General features: G+C 43.3%; 1 protein-coding gene across 1 annotated transcript in view; it reads right to left on the reverse strand.

The window, feature by feature from the left end:
* The window catches only part of LOC127413309 (X-linked interleukin-1 receptor accessory protein-like 2), a 665,896-nt gene that overhangs the window by 222,986 nt on the left and 423,113 nt on the right, over window positions 1–19,797 (reverse strand). The window contains exon 3 of the mRNA XM_051650333.1: window positions 18,373–18,646. Coding sequence (XP_051506293.1) covers window positions 18,373–18,646 — 274 coding nt within the window. The remainder of the gene's footprint in view (window positions 1–18,372; window positions 18,647–19,797) is intronic.

Below are 19,797 nucleotides of genomic sequence, written 5' to 3' on the forward strand. Positions count from 1 at the left end.
ACCCTGGATGTCCTTCCTCCCTAGCTCTGTGGCTCGCATTCAGCGGAGGAATTCACAGCCGGAACCAGTACGTGTGCTAATATGCCCTTACAGAGGTAGGTGCTCCACAGGTGCCGGTTACTCCGGTGACCCCCTGTGATGTATTTTCCGCAGTACTGTCTCCCTGTCAGCAAACCTGCGTCTCCCTTCGACAGAGCCCTCTCTGTCCCGGTCACCGTGTTTGTAGAGCTCCTCCCCTTTCAGGCAGAACCTACCACCACGCCTCTTCCATGTGCTGCTCTGAGCCCACATGACGTGCTTGCCACGTTACCTCCCCTCCGGGCAGGATGTGGTCTCCGCGGGGTCTTTTCCCCCTGAAAGAATAGGATAGGAAAAGAACACCTTCCCCGGCGCATATATTGAGCGTTAAAATGGCCCCATCCGAATAACTGAATACTCTGTGGAGAGAAAACATAGAGAGAAAAGGCCGCGGCTGGCTGTACTACCCGCTGAAATGGCCGGGACCCTGTCTCGGCTCCTCAGTACAAAACCAGAATGAGTGGTTGCGATCCAGCTCCTTTTATACCCGTATGTCCGGGGGAGTGGCATGCAAATTCCACTCGCTAATTCTCATTCTCAAAGATCTGAGGTGTTTGGGGCTCCCAAGGGCGACCCCTAGTGTCACTACATTGACACAACATCTCGTTCCCTCCATCAGGGAACGGAGGTTACGACAGTTAGGGGATCTAAAATATCAACATGACAGAATAATGTAACTAAACTCATATATACTGTAGGTGTAATGAAAGATTGTGGTTCAACATGCACAATAAATCCGAAGATTGCCGAGCCTGTGACAGAATCGTCCAAACTGAGGTAAAAATGGCCTGACAATGACATATTGATTATGCTGGCAAAAAGTTGCTACAGCTATGTATTCATCATGAGACTGACCTGGCCTTACCTGTGGTAAAAATTACTGTGATGCATGGCCTCTTTTGGCTTATTGTTTTAATCACATACTGCTTAGGATTGATAGTATGCACACTGAGACACACTAATATTCTACATAGCATTGAATGATTTGTGCCTTGCTGCTCTGATGAAGTCTGTTTTTATTTAGTCAAATTGGACTTGATCAAATTGTCTCTAAAGGCGAGTGTCAAAATAAGTGAAGTTGATAATAAACAAGGCTGGTAATCAAGCCTGTCTGTGTTTAACCAGCTGACTCTTATTATACTCTTAACAGGGTTGATTTAATTAGAGGGAATTACTTTTTCAAGCACTGCCAGCTGGTATGTGATTTTTTTTTTTTTTTTTTATATATTTATATATATATATATATAAAAAAGATTTTGGCTGATTCCCTAAGAATCCAATGTCAGTTTACAACAATGGAAGAAACCAGTGTGCTGGAAAGTGTTTTTAAGCTACTGCCTAATATAAGATCGGGGGTAATTGTATCACACTAAATTTCTTCAATCACAAACAATTTTGAGTGATGAGAATTATTCAGCACATTCTCAGTAAAGTTCTCTCTCATTCATTAACATTCATATCATACGACTTTCTTTATTTGCACCTATGCAATTTAGCAGCCAATAAGTGCCCAACATAGATGGGAACTCCTTCAGTACTGTTTAAAAAGCACCCCAGGGTGATACCTCAAGAAGTTGGTTGAGAAAATGTCAAGAGTACATGTCTGCAAATTCTAGGCAAAGGGTGACTACTTTGAAGATGCTAAAATATAACACAGTTTTGATTTATTTTGGATTTTGTTTAGTCACAACATAATTCCCATAGTTCCATTTATGTTATTCCATAGTTTTGATGACTACTATTATTCTAAAATGTGAAGAAAAAAATTACAATAAAGAATAAGTGTTTCAAAACTTTTGACTGGTAGTGTATATGAATATTATTCTATTTTTAGATACAACATTACATACAAACACTTTCATTTGTTGTGTTGCATGTTAAAGCATGTCTCTTAAAGCAACATGATCATAAGAAGTCAGCATGCTGTTTCCGAAAGTTTCGGTACCCTAGGATCGGCAACAGTATGCCGACTCACTGACATGCCCTATCTCCCATCAGACATATTTGGAATGGCTCGACAAAAGTTATTTTCCCTCATGGCATGACTGGTAGCGCCTTGCATTAGTTGCATAGGAGACCACAGTTCAATCCCCATTCAAACGAAGAAGTAATCACATATATATAAACAATCACGAGCGTGATAAGGAGGTTTCATTTTTATCCCTAACATTGCATTTTGTCTTCACTAATGGTTAGGGTTAGATTTGGGTTTAGGTTGGAGGTAGATTAAATAAAATAAGCATTTCTCTTCACCGTTTTACACCCTGTTCAGCTGAAAACAATTATTTTAACAGCTGGCTTCTGGCAAACTCTCCTGGATATAAATGGATGTCACCCTTGTTTATATGCTCTGATACACTTACAGCTTTAGCCTCTGGAGGCAGTGTTTTCAAATTTGGTCAATACAGACCAAATATACCGATTTCAGCTAAAGAAAAATCGGCACACACTTGCCGAATTTTATGTGAGATCAGGCTGCTTAAAGCGCTAGGAAGCGCAGTGGCTCGCTGGTAATGCATACAAGCGAATTTGTGCTGGATCTGTGAGTGACACAACTGTCGCAGAGCATCACAGGACATCACACTTTGAAGTTTGTACTAATTTGCTTACAGCTGTCACAGTGTGTCACCGTTATGTTTCCAAGGACTCTTATTTTGATATAGTTTTTGTCTTCTGCCCTCTGTATTCCATAAACTACATTTCCCACGATGCACTGCCCTCATCACAGCCATCTGTTCCCCATCATCCTCATCCTCATGTAACTCAGATAACCACTCTGTACAATTGTGGTAAGAAGAATATCATGTCAGAATGCTATTCTGAGATGTGGGTTGGTGCTGTTTTGGCGGCACAAGGGCTACACAATATTTGGCAGGTGGTTTTAATGTTGTGGCTGATCTGTGTATTTAAAGTGAGAGTCACATCAATGTGTTCTACCATAATGTGATGATATCAAAAGTGAGAAAGGACAGTGGTCATGTTGATTGTTGTCTTGTATGTTTGTAAATGCTGGCTTGCTTTTACATGTAAATTTGTTTGTAAATATGCCTTATTTGTAAGTTGCTGTACATTTACATGGACACCAGAAAGCGGCTTATTGCGAGAAAGCGGCGTATTGCGAGAAAGCAGTGTTCCAGTTTACATGCACTGTATAAGAATTGTACTCTTTCCTCCCGTATACATGTGGCTCAGTCAGTAAGCAGCTTTCTCCAGAGCAATGTAATTTCTATACAATGATACCATAACAAACATGGTATCCGTGGAAGACTTAACTATTTTATTCTCTGTTGCTTCACTTTATTTCCAGATATTCCAGAGTTGTTGCTGTGTTTGTTTTCTTACCTTTCTATCGTGACCAGCAGTGGAATTGTGCTTCAATAGTAGGATTTCCCCTCTTGCATAAAACTCCCTCAATGTACGAGCGCATACAGACGAAAGTGAGGGACCGTTGATATTTTACATTGGTGTGTCTATGGGTATAGTTTATAGTGTATGTGATTTTCCCACTGTACTCCCACAAATGTTTTGTTGACTTGTTGTTGGGCTCCATCCTATGTTATTTGGTCTGTTCACCACACATGCACACTCTTCAAAAACCTTCTTCAAAAACGCAGTTTATGTGTTTACATGGCCACATAAGCAGCTTTCTCTGGGAGAAACGTAGGTGTGTTAAACCGCTTTCTCTTAATCCCTAAACAGCATAAGGAAATCGGCGTTCTCTTTTACATGATGTTTCAGAACGCTGCTTTCTGCAAAAACCCTGAAAAAAAAACAAAAAAAAAAACGCTTTAAGTGCATGTAAACGTGGTCAGTTTAAAAGCATCTGTTAAATGTAAATAGTAAAGTCTTTCTTGTATGATAAGTACCAGTGGTAAGTGTCTGGGCAATGCACAGGCATTTTGCACAGACAACGCCCTGACGCTCAATACCATACGAGACATTACCATTTACACTTACATTTAACAGATGCTTTTATCTGAAGCAACATAGAAATGAGGAATACAGCAAGTCCTGCTATACAAAAGTTTGAAATTTCAGGAAAATGGTGGACAGTAGTGAAAGAGTGGATTAAGATTTTCACTAAAACAGTTCTAACAGCCTCAAGTCACGAAAACTATGTGACCATGGCAACATGTTTGCAAAACAAAATGACGTGCTGCATTACACGTTTTGCTCCAGTTTCGCAGCGAAAAGTCCAGCGAGGGGCGCCAAAAGTGAGATAAATTATGTCATAATCAGACGAGGTTTTTAAGTTGTATGTTAGATGGAGATTTTTTGTAATAAAACATAGCTCCCAAACCTAAAACTTGAACCTAAACCTAACCAATAGTGTCCTTAAAGCATATGAGAGGTAAACAAAACAGACATCCTTACCCTTACCCAACACCTAAACCTAACTGATAGTGACCACGTGATTTTGTGTTGCTTCTATGATACTTTTATCTCACTTGTCAGCTTGTGTGCTAGGCTGGGCTCAAGCCTCTGTTTTTCGAGTCCAAAGTCACCTGAGCTAGCACGCAAGCTAATCACATCGGAATAAGTGTGTAAATGTAGGTGGGTCTGTAATACAAGCATTAAAATGTATCCATTTTCAAATGATGTTTTAAAGTAAAAGTATTTTGATATCATAACATACAGAAGCAGTTTGTGAGTAATGTAGTGAAAAGAAGTGTTTATAAAGTCATAATCAATTGTGATTTGTGTGAAAATGAATAAAATGAACAGTTATTGTAGCACAAATTTCACCATGAAACTGGAGCAAAACATTGAATGTGGCACTTCAAACTCAGTTTGCTCAAATTTAGTTAACGTTCATTCTATGAGACTAGGTTGTAGGATTGAGTCAACCGCTCACAGAAGAGCTGCTTGGGTAGAGTTGGGAAGGTTGTTCCACCAAGGGGGAAAGTGGTTTTGGGAAAGTTATTTTGTGCCTTGATGAGATGGTACCACGAGGCACCGCTCACCTACTGATCGCAGGCATCTGGAGGGAACTTATTCTATATGCGAGCATCAATGCCTTGAACTTAGGGAAGTTCTGATCTTTCTAATGTTGTACGATCAAAGCTGCGATGTCAGGGCAAATGTAGCTTTAGTTACACTACAAAATCCCAAGTGTTAAATTAACACTCCACAGAGTACATATATTGTCCCAATCTACAAGAGTGTAAAACTAACACTAAAGCAGTGTTAAATCTACTCTGTGTAGTGTTTAAAGTTAAATTGGCCAAACAGTTAATTAAATAATCTAGCTACACTCTCCAACTGATGACTGATCACCAGTGATGACACCTGCTGTTAACAAGCAGAGTCTACTGAAGGAAAGAGGGAGGAACAACAAGAACAGGAAAACAAGAGAACAAACCAGCAGACACCACAACACTTAAATCTTTCTTAATGTCACACAGCCTTAGATGTACATCAAATAAAATGTTATTGGACAACAATCTCTTAATATGTTGTGTGAGGATGCTTAAGAAATTTGGGGTATTTTTTTTATATGTGTATGAAATATTATTTATTGAAAATTAATAGAGGGTTGGCTTGTTTTTTTTTTTTTTTTCATTTGCAGTCACCATTACGGTGATTAGTGTTACCTTTGGTTAGGCACTTGAACATTGGAAAATATGTGAATGAATTTTTTGGAGATCAGGACTAGATTGGGACAATATGTTCTCTGAGGAGTGTTAATTTAACACTGGGGATTTTGCAGTGAATTAAATAAAAATAGTATGAAATTTTAAATATTTAAAATGGGTAATGAACATTTTTTAATCAAATTATCTAGTTAAAGACTCTTGACTCATCAACTGATCAAAATATTTAAAAAGGGTTTAACATATAATTTTAATGAATTATACTTGTGCTTTCAAAACATAATTCCTTACAGCAAAAATTAACTATTACTATATAAAGTTGAAAATTATTCAGCAAGATATATATTACAACAATGACATTACTGCTTTCATGTGTATTCAAATTTTTTGAGATACTGTGGATTAGGCTATACTGTATATAAAAATTACTTTTAACATAACAGTGGTTGCCCCACTGCTACAACCGCTGTACAATCACCCAATGGTAAGAGTAGTAGTATCAAGTTTCAAGTTTTATTGGTCACATACGTAACAATACACAGTACGACATGTAGTGAAATTCTTGGTACAACATTTCTCCCCACAGTTTTACAGTTTACGATAAAATTATATATATATATATATATATATATATATATATATATATATATATATATATATATAAGGAGTAGAAGTAGAAGTAAAAAAAACAATTAAAAAACAATAAAATAAGAGAAAGAAGAAATATACTGTATGTACAAAGTATGAAATAGTGCATAATGACAGATATAGAGGTAGTAGCAGCAACAGTTGACTGGCAATACGTACATGTGCAAGGTAAAGTGCAATTGTGCAGTATGTTGACCTGCAACAGGCTAAAGTTATAGAGTTACATACTGTATTAGTTACATACTAATGTTAAAGTATGCTAGTACTAGAGGTAGAACTTTGTGGTCGTATGTTTTATTTACTGCTCGATGTGTTTGTAGGGTCTGAAATCACAATATTACTCCTGAAGCAGTGAGACCTTGGTGGAAATTAAGTGCTTTCAGTCACAGCTGTCTTTCACTCCAACTACCCTTCAGTATGAGTGAATGAAATCCACACTGAGCAGTGCACTTCCTCAAGTTCAGTCATCCTTCATAAGTGCAAGGTATCTGGTCTTAGTTACAGCTACTTTTTCAACTTTCATGTTTCAAATGTTTTCTTCAAAAATAAAAAAGAAGGCCCAAGATTGGGTATGTTTGGAATGAAATACTACCTACTAATTTTGAAAGTAAGATTCTGATTAAGAGAGTATGCTGTGCAGAGTATGCCAATTTTCCATGTGTGTGGAATATCAGTCCATTATTTATTTATTCTATTATTGTGGTAGCAGCTATTTCAGATAAACCCGCCTCTTTTTAAATATCCAGTAGATTTAATTTTACATCACATCTATGAACCTTCCCTCCAAAACTGCACACTGTTAGAGTATATACTGCTTTTGATGAAGGACACACTTCTTGGCCAATAAAAATATTCTTTATGTATGAAATAATGTTCTTTAGGTATGTAGGTAAGTTGTATGAATACATTCTGGACATACACCAATGAGCAAAAACATAATCACCACTTACAGGTGAACCAAATAACATTTAAATTTACATTTGGTCATTTAGCAGACGCTTTTATCCAAAGCGACTTACAAATGAGGAACATAGCAAGCAATTTGTCATACAAAGTTTAACAACATATACAGTGATGTACTGCCAAGTGCTCAAGGTCTATATATACTGTATATTTGTGTACAGTAAGTGCAAGTTAAGTTCAATAGTAAGTGCAATTAGTGTTGATTGGTTAAGTGCTCACGGAACAGATGTGTTTTCAGCTGGTTCTTAAATGTTGAGATGGTATCAGCAGATCGTGTGAAGGTTGGAAGCTCATTCCACCCAGGGACAGATAATGGTCATGCGAGGACCCGGGGCACCACATTCCTGGAGGCCCCCCTCCCTCAACATAAGCACCAGCATGGGATGGGTTTTTAAGCAATTCTAGAAATTCCATGACCACTGTGTTTTTGTGTTGGATTTACCAGAGTTATTGCATCATGTGACACTCTAACTGACTCATTGAGCAGCACTGTGGAACGCACATTTAGAGCAGCTCCCGAAGAACGCGTGAAGATTGACCATGTCTGAAGCGCCACAAAATGCGTGATGCCTGCAGATGTTCGCGCCAAACTCACACAGTAATATAAGCAAGGATTTTGATAGTGACTGGTTTAACTTTAAATTAAAGTTTGCATAATGGCAAATATTCTTCTTCATGGGTTCATACAGTGCGCAGACTATTAAAGACATGTAGTGACACAGGAGGAGATTCCCGCTTACTCTATTTCTGTGGAGATGACAGAATGAAGAAACATATTTTTACACAGAATCTCAAAGTTCTTCCTTTATGAAAAATAAAGACTGGTGGTTTAAATCTGAGAGCCTTAAAATAATGTGTGAAAGTGAAGAATTTAGGATAGACAGATTTTACTATTGCATAATATAATATTCAGTTTGGCTGGGTTCCAAAAACAACAGTGTGAATGTAGGCTTATAGTTGAACAAGGCCTAATACAGACAAATCTTTCAATATTTGCGTGAAAATTAATGAATCGTCAACCAAATTTCATACTCGTGACACCTCTGCTGGGATAACTCAAAATAAAAATGACAACAATTAAGCACATATGTACACGAACTACAGCACAATCAGCATAAAATGTCAAAAACAGACTTTAGTATCCTACTGTCTCTTACAAAATCTAAAATTTCCAAAACTTTTTGTAAAAAAAGTGGCCCTTTGATATACTGTAATAAATAGATCACATCATTTGTGATCCATTTATTATATTAACTAGATATTTTACTCTGTGTCATATATGTAAGTGTAGATATGCTAAAATACATAATTGTTGTATATGATAATATTATATAATTATTTTTTATTAGGGCCTCTGATTATGAGCCCAGGGAGAGATAACACATTCAAGCACTTTTTTTCTGTTTATATCAATTTTGCATTTGTCAGCCTCAGCCTGAGGCCCCCGGGGCCCTGGTAGTCAGAGGCTCCGGGGCACTGGCCAAATTGGCCCAGTTCATAATACATCATTGATTCCATCACAGTGGAACAGAGAAAGTGAACGATCGTGAAATAAACTTTGAGCCTCTTTGTGATGGGTGCAGAGAGTGAGTTGGAGCATAGACCTGGAGAAGTGAATTGAAGTAAGAGGGTGTGGTTCCATTGGCTGTCCTGAAGGCCAGAGTCAAAGCCTTGAATTTGATACAGGCAGCTACAGGTAGCCAGTGAAGTGAAATCAAGAGTGGGGTGACATGAGTCCTTTATGACTAATTGAAGACCAGATGTGCTGCTGCATTTTGGACCATCTGCAGTGGCTTAACTGAGCTGTGCTGGATATTCAGACAGAAAAGGTCTGATTTTCCTGATGTTGTAGAGCGTGAATCTGCAAGACCGGACGGTTGATGAGATGTGGGAGGTAAAATTAAGCCGGTCATCTACCACCACTCCCAGGTTCCGAGCTGTTCTGGTTGGTGTTAGTGTAGTTGAACCAAGATGAATAGTGATCAGCAGATAGGTTGGCTGGGATCACGAGGAGTTCTGTCTTGGCAAGGTTGAGCTGAAGGTGGCGTTTGTTCATTCAGGCCGAAATGTCTGAGAGGCAGGCAGAGATACAAGCTGAGACAGTAGGGTCATCAGGCTGGAATGACAGGTAGAGCTGTGAGTCATCTGGTAGCAGTGGTAGGAAAAGCCATGTACCTCAATGATCGGTCCGAGTGGTGTTGTGCATATTGAGAAGAGGAGGGGGTCAAAGCACTGATACTTGAGGAACACCAGTGGTCAGTTGGTGTGACCTGGACACCTCTCCACTCCTGGAGACCTAACAGTGACCATCTCCTAACAAGGCCACATGTCAAGGTCTGAAAAGATTAGATGGTACATGAACAATCAGTTCTCGTAGTCAACATGTTGAATGCAGGAGAAACAGGCAGGAGTAAAGACCTGAGCAACTTTTACATGGGCCAAATTTTTATTGCCAGACAACTGGGTCAGAGCATCTCTGAAATGGCAAGGCTTGTGGGGTGCTCCCAGTCAGCAGTGGTGAGTACCTACCAACAGTGATCCGAGGAGGGACAAACCACAAACTGGCGACAGGGTGTTGGGCACCCAAGGCTCATCAATGCGCGAGGGCAACGAAGGCTATCCTGTCTTGTCCGAACTAATAGAAGGTCTACTATAGCACAAGTCACATAAAATTTTAATGATGGTTATGATAGGAATGTGTCACAACACACAATGCATTGCACCCTGCTGCATATGGGGCTGTGTAGCCGCAGACCAGTCAGAGTGCCCATGATGACCCCTGTCCACTGTCGATAGTGCCTACAATGAGCATACAAATGTAGGAACTGGACCTTGGAGCAGTGGAAGAAGGTCGCCTTTTCCGATGTGTCCCGTTTTCTTTTACATCACGTGGAGGGCCGTGTACATGCACACTGTTTACCTGGGGAAGTGATGGCACCTGGATGCACTGTGGGAAGACGACAAGCCGGTGGAGGGAGTGTGATGCTCTGGGCGATGTTATGCCATTCCTGTGGAAGTCAACTAACACGTGCCACCTCCCTAAACATTGTTGCAGACCAGGTATACCCCTTCATGGCAATGGTATTCTCTGATGGCAGTGGCCTCTTTCATCAGGATAATGCGCCCTGCCACACTGCACACATTGTTAGGGAATGGTTTGTAGAACATGATGAAGAGTACAAGGTGTTGCCCTGACCTCCAAATTCCCTTCAATCTGATTGAGCATCGGTGAGATGTGCTGGACCAACAAGTCCTATCCAAGGCGGATCCACCTAGCAACTTACAGGACTTGGAGGATCTGCTGCTAATGTCTTGGTGCCAGATACCACAGTACACCTTTAGGGGTCTTGTAGAGTCCAACTATACTAATTATAATTATTATAATAATTTTTTTCATTTCTATTTCGGACATGCACCAGTAATGTGATGCATAACATAGTGGATAGACATGGCTGTGGCTTCAAAGTTCTGAAGCTACCAGCCAGGAGCAGAAAAAAGGAGAAAAAGGGGCCAAGAACATGAAACAAGATAGCAAGAGGAAGGAATTCTAAGAATAGAATAACGTAAGTCCTTGGAGTGAGAGTGAACAAGGAGGGCAACATATCAAAATCCACAAAAGTAGGTAGATCCTTTTCATATTTGGCTCCTAAACTATGGAATAGTCTCCCTAACAGTGTTCGGGATGCAGACACACTCACTCAGTTTAAGTCTAGACTAAAGACTCATCTATTTAGCAGGCATACACCTAATTTATCCATCAACTAAAAACAATTAGGCTGCTTTAGTTAGGTTTGCTGGAACCAGAAACATCTATCATGATCTATAACTCTGCATAAAAATTGAATGGCATCTATTCTAATATTATTGTAATTGTTTCCATGTTTATATCCCAAGGTAACCAGAGCCGGCCAGACCCAGCTCCATTCCTGCTTGGTGTCGGACTCCACTGCTTACATGTCGCTGAATGATAACGACAAACTACACCCGGTGCTGGCCAGACATCACTTCAGTCTTTTGACTTCAGAGGATGAACTGTTGCCAACTCCAACTGTAAGACATGGATACTTCATATGCCACTGCCTGAACCTTGGATTTAGGATGGATCCCACCGAACCTCACTGAAATGACCTGCTGGTTGAACTGTGATGCACCTCACTGATCTCATCACCTTTGTCTATTGATGGACTAAACTCTTGAAATGGAATACACAGACTATCATTTAATTGCCAACAAAAGCCTTCATCAGTCAACTAACAAAGACAATGCATCTATGTGAACTTCTGCAGTTAATCCAGGATGAACTTCAAAGACATTAGTCATTAATCCTACAGTTCATAAAAAATCTTTTTTTTAAACAATGACCTTAACACTTACTTAGTTTACAAATTTAAAACCATGACTTGCACTGCACAGAAATAACTAATATTGGCATTATATTCATGTTGTTTAGCCAGAGAGGAACTGGCCCCCACAGTGAGCCTGGTTTCTCCCAAGGTTATTTTTCTCCATTAACCAACATCTTATGGAGTTTTGTGTTCCTTGCCACAGTCGCCTTCAGCTTGATCACAGGGCTTCTAAATACAATTATTATTTAATTATTTAATTTTTATACACAATTTACAATCAAATTTAATCAAACTACACAATGATCACTCAAAGACTTTATAGATATAACAGTTAATTATTTTTATTTTTTTTATTAATGCATGATTTCCTGTAAAGCTGCTTTGAAACGTCATGGTTACTGGTGTAACCTCCGTTCCCTGATGGAGGGAACGAGACGTTGGTGTCGATGTAGTGACACTAGGGGTCACTCTTCGGAGCCCGAGACACCTCTGGTCTTTGATAAAAAGCCAATGAAAATTGGCGAGTGGTATTTGCATGCCACTCCCCCGAACATACGGGTATAAAAGGAGCTGGTATGCAACCACTCATTCAGGTTTTACGCTGAGGAGCCGATATAAGGTCCGGCCATTTCAGCGGGTAGTTCAGCGTTGTGGCAGGAGGGACCAACGTCTCGTTCCCTCCATCAGGGAACGGAGGTTACACCAGTAACCATGACGTTCCCTATCTGTCACTCACTCGACGTTGGTGTCGATGTAGTGACACTAGGGGTCCCTATACAAAACGCCACAAGGCTGAACTGTGTTACGTGAACTGGCGGTGTGTGGTGGGCAGACTTGCTGTGTGCCTCATAGCCAGCGCACCAGGTCGACACGTAACCTCCCCCAACACAGTTATGAGTGTCGAACGGCCCTACTTGGGGACAAGTCGACTACCCAAAGATAGAGACGGGCTTAACCCAGTCGTGGCCTCTTTTCCCCTTCTCTTTTTCCACTCCCTAAAAAGAAGGGGGATTATCCGACTGGGCCGCCAGGTCTAGTCGGGGGGTGTCCCTCCCAAGGGGAGGACACCGCGGAGACCACACCTCGCCCCAAGAGGGGGGGATATTTAAGTGGAAGAATACATCACATGGTCTTTCCAACCATGTGGAGAGCCTTCAAGGTAGATCCTGCCCAATGGGGGAGGAGGTACTACCACATGGAGACTGGGGCAGAGGGGCTCTGCCCAAGGAAGACGCCGTTTGCCAGCAGGGAAACGAGCTAACGGAAGATATAGATCGCATGGGGTTAGCCTTACAGGGAACCGCCACATGCGGAGCACCTACCCCAGCACCGGGCTCTTAGATAGCGCGTGTACTGGGCCGGCAGTGAGTTTCTCCGAAGACTCGACTGCCACATGGCTCGGAGGAAATCAACCAGGGAACAACTTTTGTGAACACTACTGGGAATTAGCAGCGCACGTCTTCAGCTCAAAAGGAGGTGGGAGGCGCTATGTGCAAGCGATACACCCGGCCGGCTATCCCGGGCTTATCCGCTTGTGTTGCGTGCCACTACCTGGGACGAAACCGGTTCCACCCGGAGGTTGTAGAACCTTGCAAAGGTGTTGGGTGTTGCCCAGACCGCTGCTCTACAAATGTCTGTTAGAGAGGCACCTCTGGCCAGGGCCCAAGAAGCCACTACACCCCTGGTAGAATGGGCCCGTAGCCCTACCGGGGGCGGCATGTCTTGGGCGAGATATGCCATAGATATGGCATCAACGAGCCAGTGGGCGATCCTCTGCTTGGAGACAGTGCTTCCTTTCCGCTGTGCACCGAAGCAGACAAAGAGCTGCTCAGAGAGTCTAAAGCTCTACGTGCGATCCAAATAGATGCGCAAAGCGTGCACCGGACACAGCAATGCCAGGGCTGGGTCTGCCTCCTCCTGGGGCAGCGCTTGCAGGTTCACCACCTGGTCCCTAAAAGGAGTGGTGGGAACCTTGGGCACATAGCCCAGTCGGGGTCTCAGGATCACGTGAGAATAACCCGGACCGAACTCTAGGCACATTTCGCTGATAGAGAACGCTTGCAGGTCACCTACCCTCTTGATGGAAGTGAGCGCAGTCAGGAGGGCAGTCTTCAGGGAGAGTGCCTTCAGCTCGACTGACTGCAAAGGCTCAAAGGGGGCTCTCTGTAGGCCCTGAAGAACTACGGAGAGGTCCCATGAGGGAACGAAGAGCGGTCTGGAGGGATTCAGCCTCCTAGCGCCTCTTAGGAACCTGATGATCAGATCGTGCTTCCCTAAGGACTTACCATCAACTGCGTCGTGGTGTGCTGCTATGGCAGCAACGTACACCTTCAAGGTGGAAGGGGACAGCCTCCCTTCCAACCTCTCCTGCAGGAAGGAAAGCACTGATCCGACTGCGCATCTCTGGGGTCTTCGTGTCGAGAAGAACACCACTTAGCGAACAGAGACCACTTCAAGGCATACAGGCGCCTCGTAGAGGGGGCCCTAGCCTGAGTGATCGTGTCTACCACCGCGGGTGGTAGGCCACCTAGGTCTTCCACGTCCCGTCCAGGGGCCAGACATGGAGATTCCAGAGGTCTGGGCGCGGGTGCCAGAGGGTGCCCCGTCCCTGAGAAAGAAGGTCCTTCCTCAGGGGAATTTGCCAGGGGGGAGCTGTCGCGAGGAGCGTGAGGTCCGAGAACCATGTCTGGGTGGGCCAGTAGGGCGCTACCAGGATGACCTGCTCCTCGTCCTCCCTGACTTTGCACAGTGTCTGTGCAAGTAGGCTCACTGGGGGAAATGCGTATTTGCGAATGCCAGGGGGCCAGCTGTGTGCCAATGCGTCTATGCCGAGAGGAGCCTCGGTGAGGGCGTACCAGAGCGGGCAGTGGGAGGATTCTTGGGAGGCGAACAGGTCCGCCTGAGCCTGACCGAATCGACTCCAAATCAGCTGGACCACCTGGGGGTGGAGTCTCCACTCTCCCCTGCGGGGAACCTGCCGTGACATGAGTGGCTCGCAGCGACTTGAGGTGCTGCTGACTCCGGAGGAGGAGACGGCGGGCGAGTTGTGACATACAGCGGGAGCGCAGACCGCCTTGGCGGTTGACATATGCTACCGCTGCCGTGCTGTCTGTCCGAACTAGCACGTGCTTGCCCTGGATCAACGGCCGGAACCTCCGCAGGGCGAGCAGAATTGCCAGTAACTCGAGGCAGTTGATGTGCCAACGCAGCCGCGGACCCGTCCAGAGGCCGGTGGCTGCGTGCCCGTTGCAAACAGTGCCCCAGCCCGTCTTGGAGGCATCTGTCGTGACCACGATGCGCCTGGAGACCAGTTCTAGAGGAACACTTGCTCGTAGAAACGAGAGGTCGGTCCAAGGGCTGAAAAGACGGTGACAGACCGGTGTAATGGCCACGCGGTGTGTCCCGTGGCGCCATGCCCGTCTCGGGACTCGAGTCTGGAGCCAGTGCTGAAGCGGCCTCATATGCATCAACCCGAGCGGGGTGGCCACCGCCGAGGATGCCATATGCCCCAGGAGCCTCTGAAAAAGTTTCAGTGGAACCGCTGTTCTCTGTTTGAACGCCTTCAAACAGGCCAGCACCGACTGGGCGCGCTCGTTCGTAAGGCGTGCCGTCAGAGAGACTGAGTCCAACTCCAAACCGAGAAAAGAGATGCTCTGAACCGGGAGGAGCTTGCTCTTTTCCCAGTTGACCCGAAGCCCTAGTCGGCTGAGGTGCGAGAGCACCAGGTCCCTGTGTGCGCATAACACGTCTCGAGAGTGAGCTAAGATTAGCCAGTCGTCGAGATAATTGAGAATGCGAATGCCTACCTCCCTTAACGGGGCAAGGGCAGCCTCTGCGATCTTCGTAAAGACGCGAGGAGACAGGGACAGGCCGAAAGGGAGGACTTTGTACTGATACGCCCGACCCTCTAACGCGAACCGCAGGAAGGGTCTGTGTCGAGGAAGGATCGAGACGTGAAAGTACGCGTCCTTCAGGTCTACCGCCGCGAACCAATCCTGATGCCGGACGCTCGCTAAAATGCGTCTTTGCGTCAGCATCTTGAACGGGAGTCTGTGTAAAGCCCGGTTCAGTACTCGCAGGTCCAAGATTGGCCGCAACCCACCGCCTTTCTTCGGCCTTTCTTCACCTCGGCTGGAGGGACAGGTTCTATCGCGCCCTTCCATAGGAGGGTAGCGATTTCCGCGCGCAGAGTAACAGCGTTTTCGCCCTTGACGAAGGTGAAGTGAGTACCGCTGAACCTGGGCGGGCGCCTGGCGAACTGAATCGCGTAGCCAAGTCGGACGGTCCGGATCAACCACTGCGACGGATTGGGAAGTGCAAGCCATGCGTCCAAATTCCGTGCGAGGGGAACCAAGGGGACAACATCGTCGGACGTACCGGCAGGTGGGGCCTCGCGGCGGGGCGGAGCGCGAGGTGCCACAGCACGTCGTGGCCATGCTGAGTCTAGGGACATCGAAGCACTTACCTGGCTCCTTGTGACCACCCCCGGAACAGCCTGGGACGGGGGAGGAAGAGGCCTGTCCTCGCGACCCGTGGAGGCTGTCACATCGGGGGTGGATTTGTGCCACAGCTGGGCGCTCAGGGGCGAAAAGGGCACCGCTTGAGCGCCAATCCTGCAAGATAAAGCCCGTGGACGGTAGTCGTGGTGACGACCGTACACAGCGGGTATGTGACCCAGGGAGGAAGGAAGCCGCTCTTTTGTTGAACTGTTGGGTACCGCAGCCACTTGGGCGTACGGCGAAATCAAACGAAAAGGCAACAAAAGATTTTTTGGGGGCGTTCTCTGCAGTGCACCAGTGCAGAGGAGGGAGAAGCCGCTGAAATGCGCCGTCAGATCCAGCAGAGGTGAATGAACAGTGCTATTCAGCTCAATGAGCATGACCGTTCGGCTCCGAAGAGAAAATCTGAATGAGTGGTTGCATACCAGCTCCTTTTATACCCGTATGTTCGGGGGAGTGGCATGCAAATACCACTCGCCAATTTTCATTGGCTTTTTATCAAAGACCAGAGGTGTCTCGGGCTCCCAAGAGTGACCCCTAGTGTCACTACATCGACACCAACGTCGAGTGAGTGACAGATAGGGAACGATGTGTGTTGTGAAAAGCGCTATATAAATAAAAATGACTTGACTTGACATTCAGAGCTGTTCAGTGCAAACTTTCTGCAAATTCACCACTGATCATTTTCACATGCAAATGAACTTTGCGACAAACTTGCGGCAAATTGTCCATTGTTGCCAAAGGTTTGCCGGAGGTTCACCACTACCAGTGAAGAGCTGCAAACATCTGGCAAACATCTGTGGCGAATCAAAAGCTCATTTGCATGTGAAAATAACAAGCGGCAAATTTGCGGCAAGTTAAGATTTTTTGTAAGGGTAGTGTTAACCACCACGCAATTGCTTTAGACCCCGGACGTCGGGAGGTCCCAGTCAGACGGCAAAACACTCAAGGGGTGACATGCTGTTCTGTGTTCACGTGTGGATACACTGTTTTCAGCAGCTGCAGAGCGGTTGACGTGTATTGTGAATGCAAAGTACTGCAGGTTCACCAATTCGCACAATTCCAAACATTTGAAGCCGTATAAAAGGTAATATACATTTCTAAAAACACAAAGAAGTGTCACAGAAATGAACGTCACAGTGTTTCACCAGATTTGTAATGAGGAACATTGTAAACTGTGAAACACATACTGACATTGCAGTGCACTATCATTGTTCCGTCAAAATAAAAGTCCCAGGAGAAGGTGAAGTCAATACGACATAAATACAGTATATTACTATTGTATATAACAAGTCCTCAAAATAATAATACTAATTCAGCATCATATTATAATGATAAACTTGACGATAATAAATAATATTCAGCTAGGTTCCAAAATATAGTAAAGTTGTTGTTTTTGCACACCCTGTTCATTCACTAAAATGTTTTATAAAAAAATATATGTAGATAAACATTGCCTTTTTATTTTTATCAAATAAATACCATTCATCTTTATGTTCATTTATTGAAAATGTTTATATTTATTTTATTAAACATTTTAAATCTACTTTGCTACAATGGCTGTTAGGATGTTAGGACAATATATGATTTAAAACAACTTTTATGTAATTTCTAAGCAAATAAACAATTATCAAGATATGTTTCAAATATCGTCAACAGCCTGAAAAATACTGAGACCATTTTTTGAGCCATATCGCCCCACCCTAGGGGCCCCCGGTTGGACAGTTGCTTGGGGCCACGGAAATCGTAACCCCGCCCCTGCTTAAAATTAACTCACTGTTTGTTGTTTGTTTACAGCAAAACTCTTGCAAGAAAAGCTTATGGGGTGGGGGGATCATTTTGGGGGTTACAAACACTGACGGGGGGACCCCACATAATGTTTGCTTAGGGCCCCCAAAAGGCTAGGACTGGCACTGTAAATAGACTTGGTGAATTAATATAGAATTCAACTAAAGTGTGGTCACAGATGTGCATATTTTCAAGCTATTTTAACAGCTTCGGACATCATATGGTAAAATTGATGCAGAAATAATAAGAAAGATAAACACATGTTCTTATGAATCTTTCTATTAAACACAGCAGTTCTGGGTCACCTGAAATTTGACCCTGTTTAGTTTAAATGTGTGTTACAAGATGTCTTTGGCATGAAACCATACTGTCTGCGCTCTGTTTTGTGTTTTGTGTTTTTTTTTTTTTGGAGCACATGTGCTCATTGATGTGTAGTTTGAGTTGCTAATGACCCACCTGAGCACACAAGTGTAAAATCCGTTGTCCTCCATCTCGGCTGAACGGAACCACATGGAATCTCCCTCCTTACTGAGCCGGTGACCGGAGAAGATGATTGGCTCCTCGGAGTCGCCCTTGTTCTTGTACCAGATGAGGCGCAGCTTCGCATTTTGTGCGACACTGTAGTTTGTACGGATGTAGCTGTAGAAGAGTGCACACTTCACCCTCAGTGGCTCTCCGGCCAACACACGATATGTCTTCAGATCCACCGACCAGTCTATACAGCCGTCAACTGTGGGACAGAGAAAATGTAACAATTAACATTTTCAAAGAAATAAAAACCTGGGAACATCATGAAAGATGTTTTCTGTATTTTGGAACTACTTAAAGATGATACAAATATTTTTGCATATCGGTTTTGCCAGTAAATCAGTGCCAGTACTTGAGGAACTCTATCGGCAGAAATGAAATACAGATTTATTTATATTAGTTTTTTTTTTATTTATTTTTTTGCCTCAGGAGGTGAAATATAGACAATCACTGACACTTCATGGAGATTTGCTGTGGTGATCTGTCTTCATTGATAATATTTATCCATATTTATATCCTCACTTTAATGCATATTTTTTAGTCTATTTTAACAGGAGGAAACAGAAAAAGAAGGCCACCCAAAATATGATTTAAAAGACCTTTTCACTCAGAAACGAAAGATTCTGATGGTTGTCATCCGTGGCTGATTTCTGATTTAAATCGCAAATGTAACGACTTTTACAAAAAATTCACGGAGATTCTCAAGAGGAAACGCATGGAATTCGGGTTCAAGTAATGGTAGGATTTATTAAAAATATGTGTTAAGGACTATAGGCCATAGCAGTTGCACAGCATTAGTTCTGGTTAGTCTAACATGTGTGTATAATGTGGTAAACTGAATTGACTGTTGTGAATGATTAGATGGTTATATGCAGGGGTTAAATTGGGATTACAGATGAAATCAGGTGATGTCATCCCCCCCAAAGTAATAATAAAAATATTTTTTCATTTTTTTACAAACAAACATGACCTCACACCCTCAACTAACAAATAGGTTTTGATTAACTTTACTTTGACAATAAAAACATACAATGTAGGGTTATTGTTTATGAAAACTGAGGAAGAGCATTTATATCTGCTTATGTTTATCTTTGACCATATCAGCCCACATAAGTGTAGAACTGTATTTTTACACAAAATAATGCAGCCTATAACTGAAAAATAGCATTATGTCTGTTTTTTTTCCTTTTTCTTTATTATCCTCCCATTCAATGAGGGGACAGCTAGCCTTTTCTTGTCGTGCACACATGAATTTGCACACAAGAGCCATATACTTCTGCAGATAATAAATAATCATAAGAAACGGTGAAAAAACTGATTTAATGATGTTCAGGATTGTGAACGCTGACACCC

This window comes from Myxocyprinus asiaticus, chromosome 22, assembly GCF_019703515.2.
Source record: "Myxocyprinus asiaticus isolate MX2 ecotype Aquarium Trade chromosome 22, UBuf_Myxa_2, whole genome shotgun sequence".
In the NCBI taxonomy this organism is placed as follows: Eukaryota; Metazoa; Chordata; class Actinopteri; order Cypriniformes; family Catostomidae; genus Myxocyprinus; species Myxocyprinus asiaticus.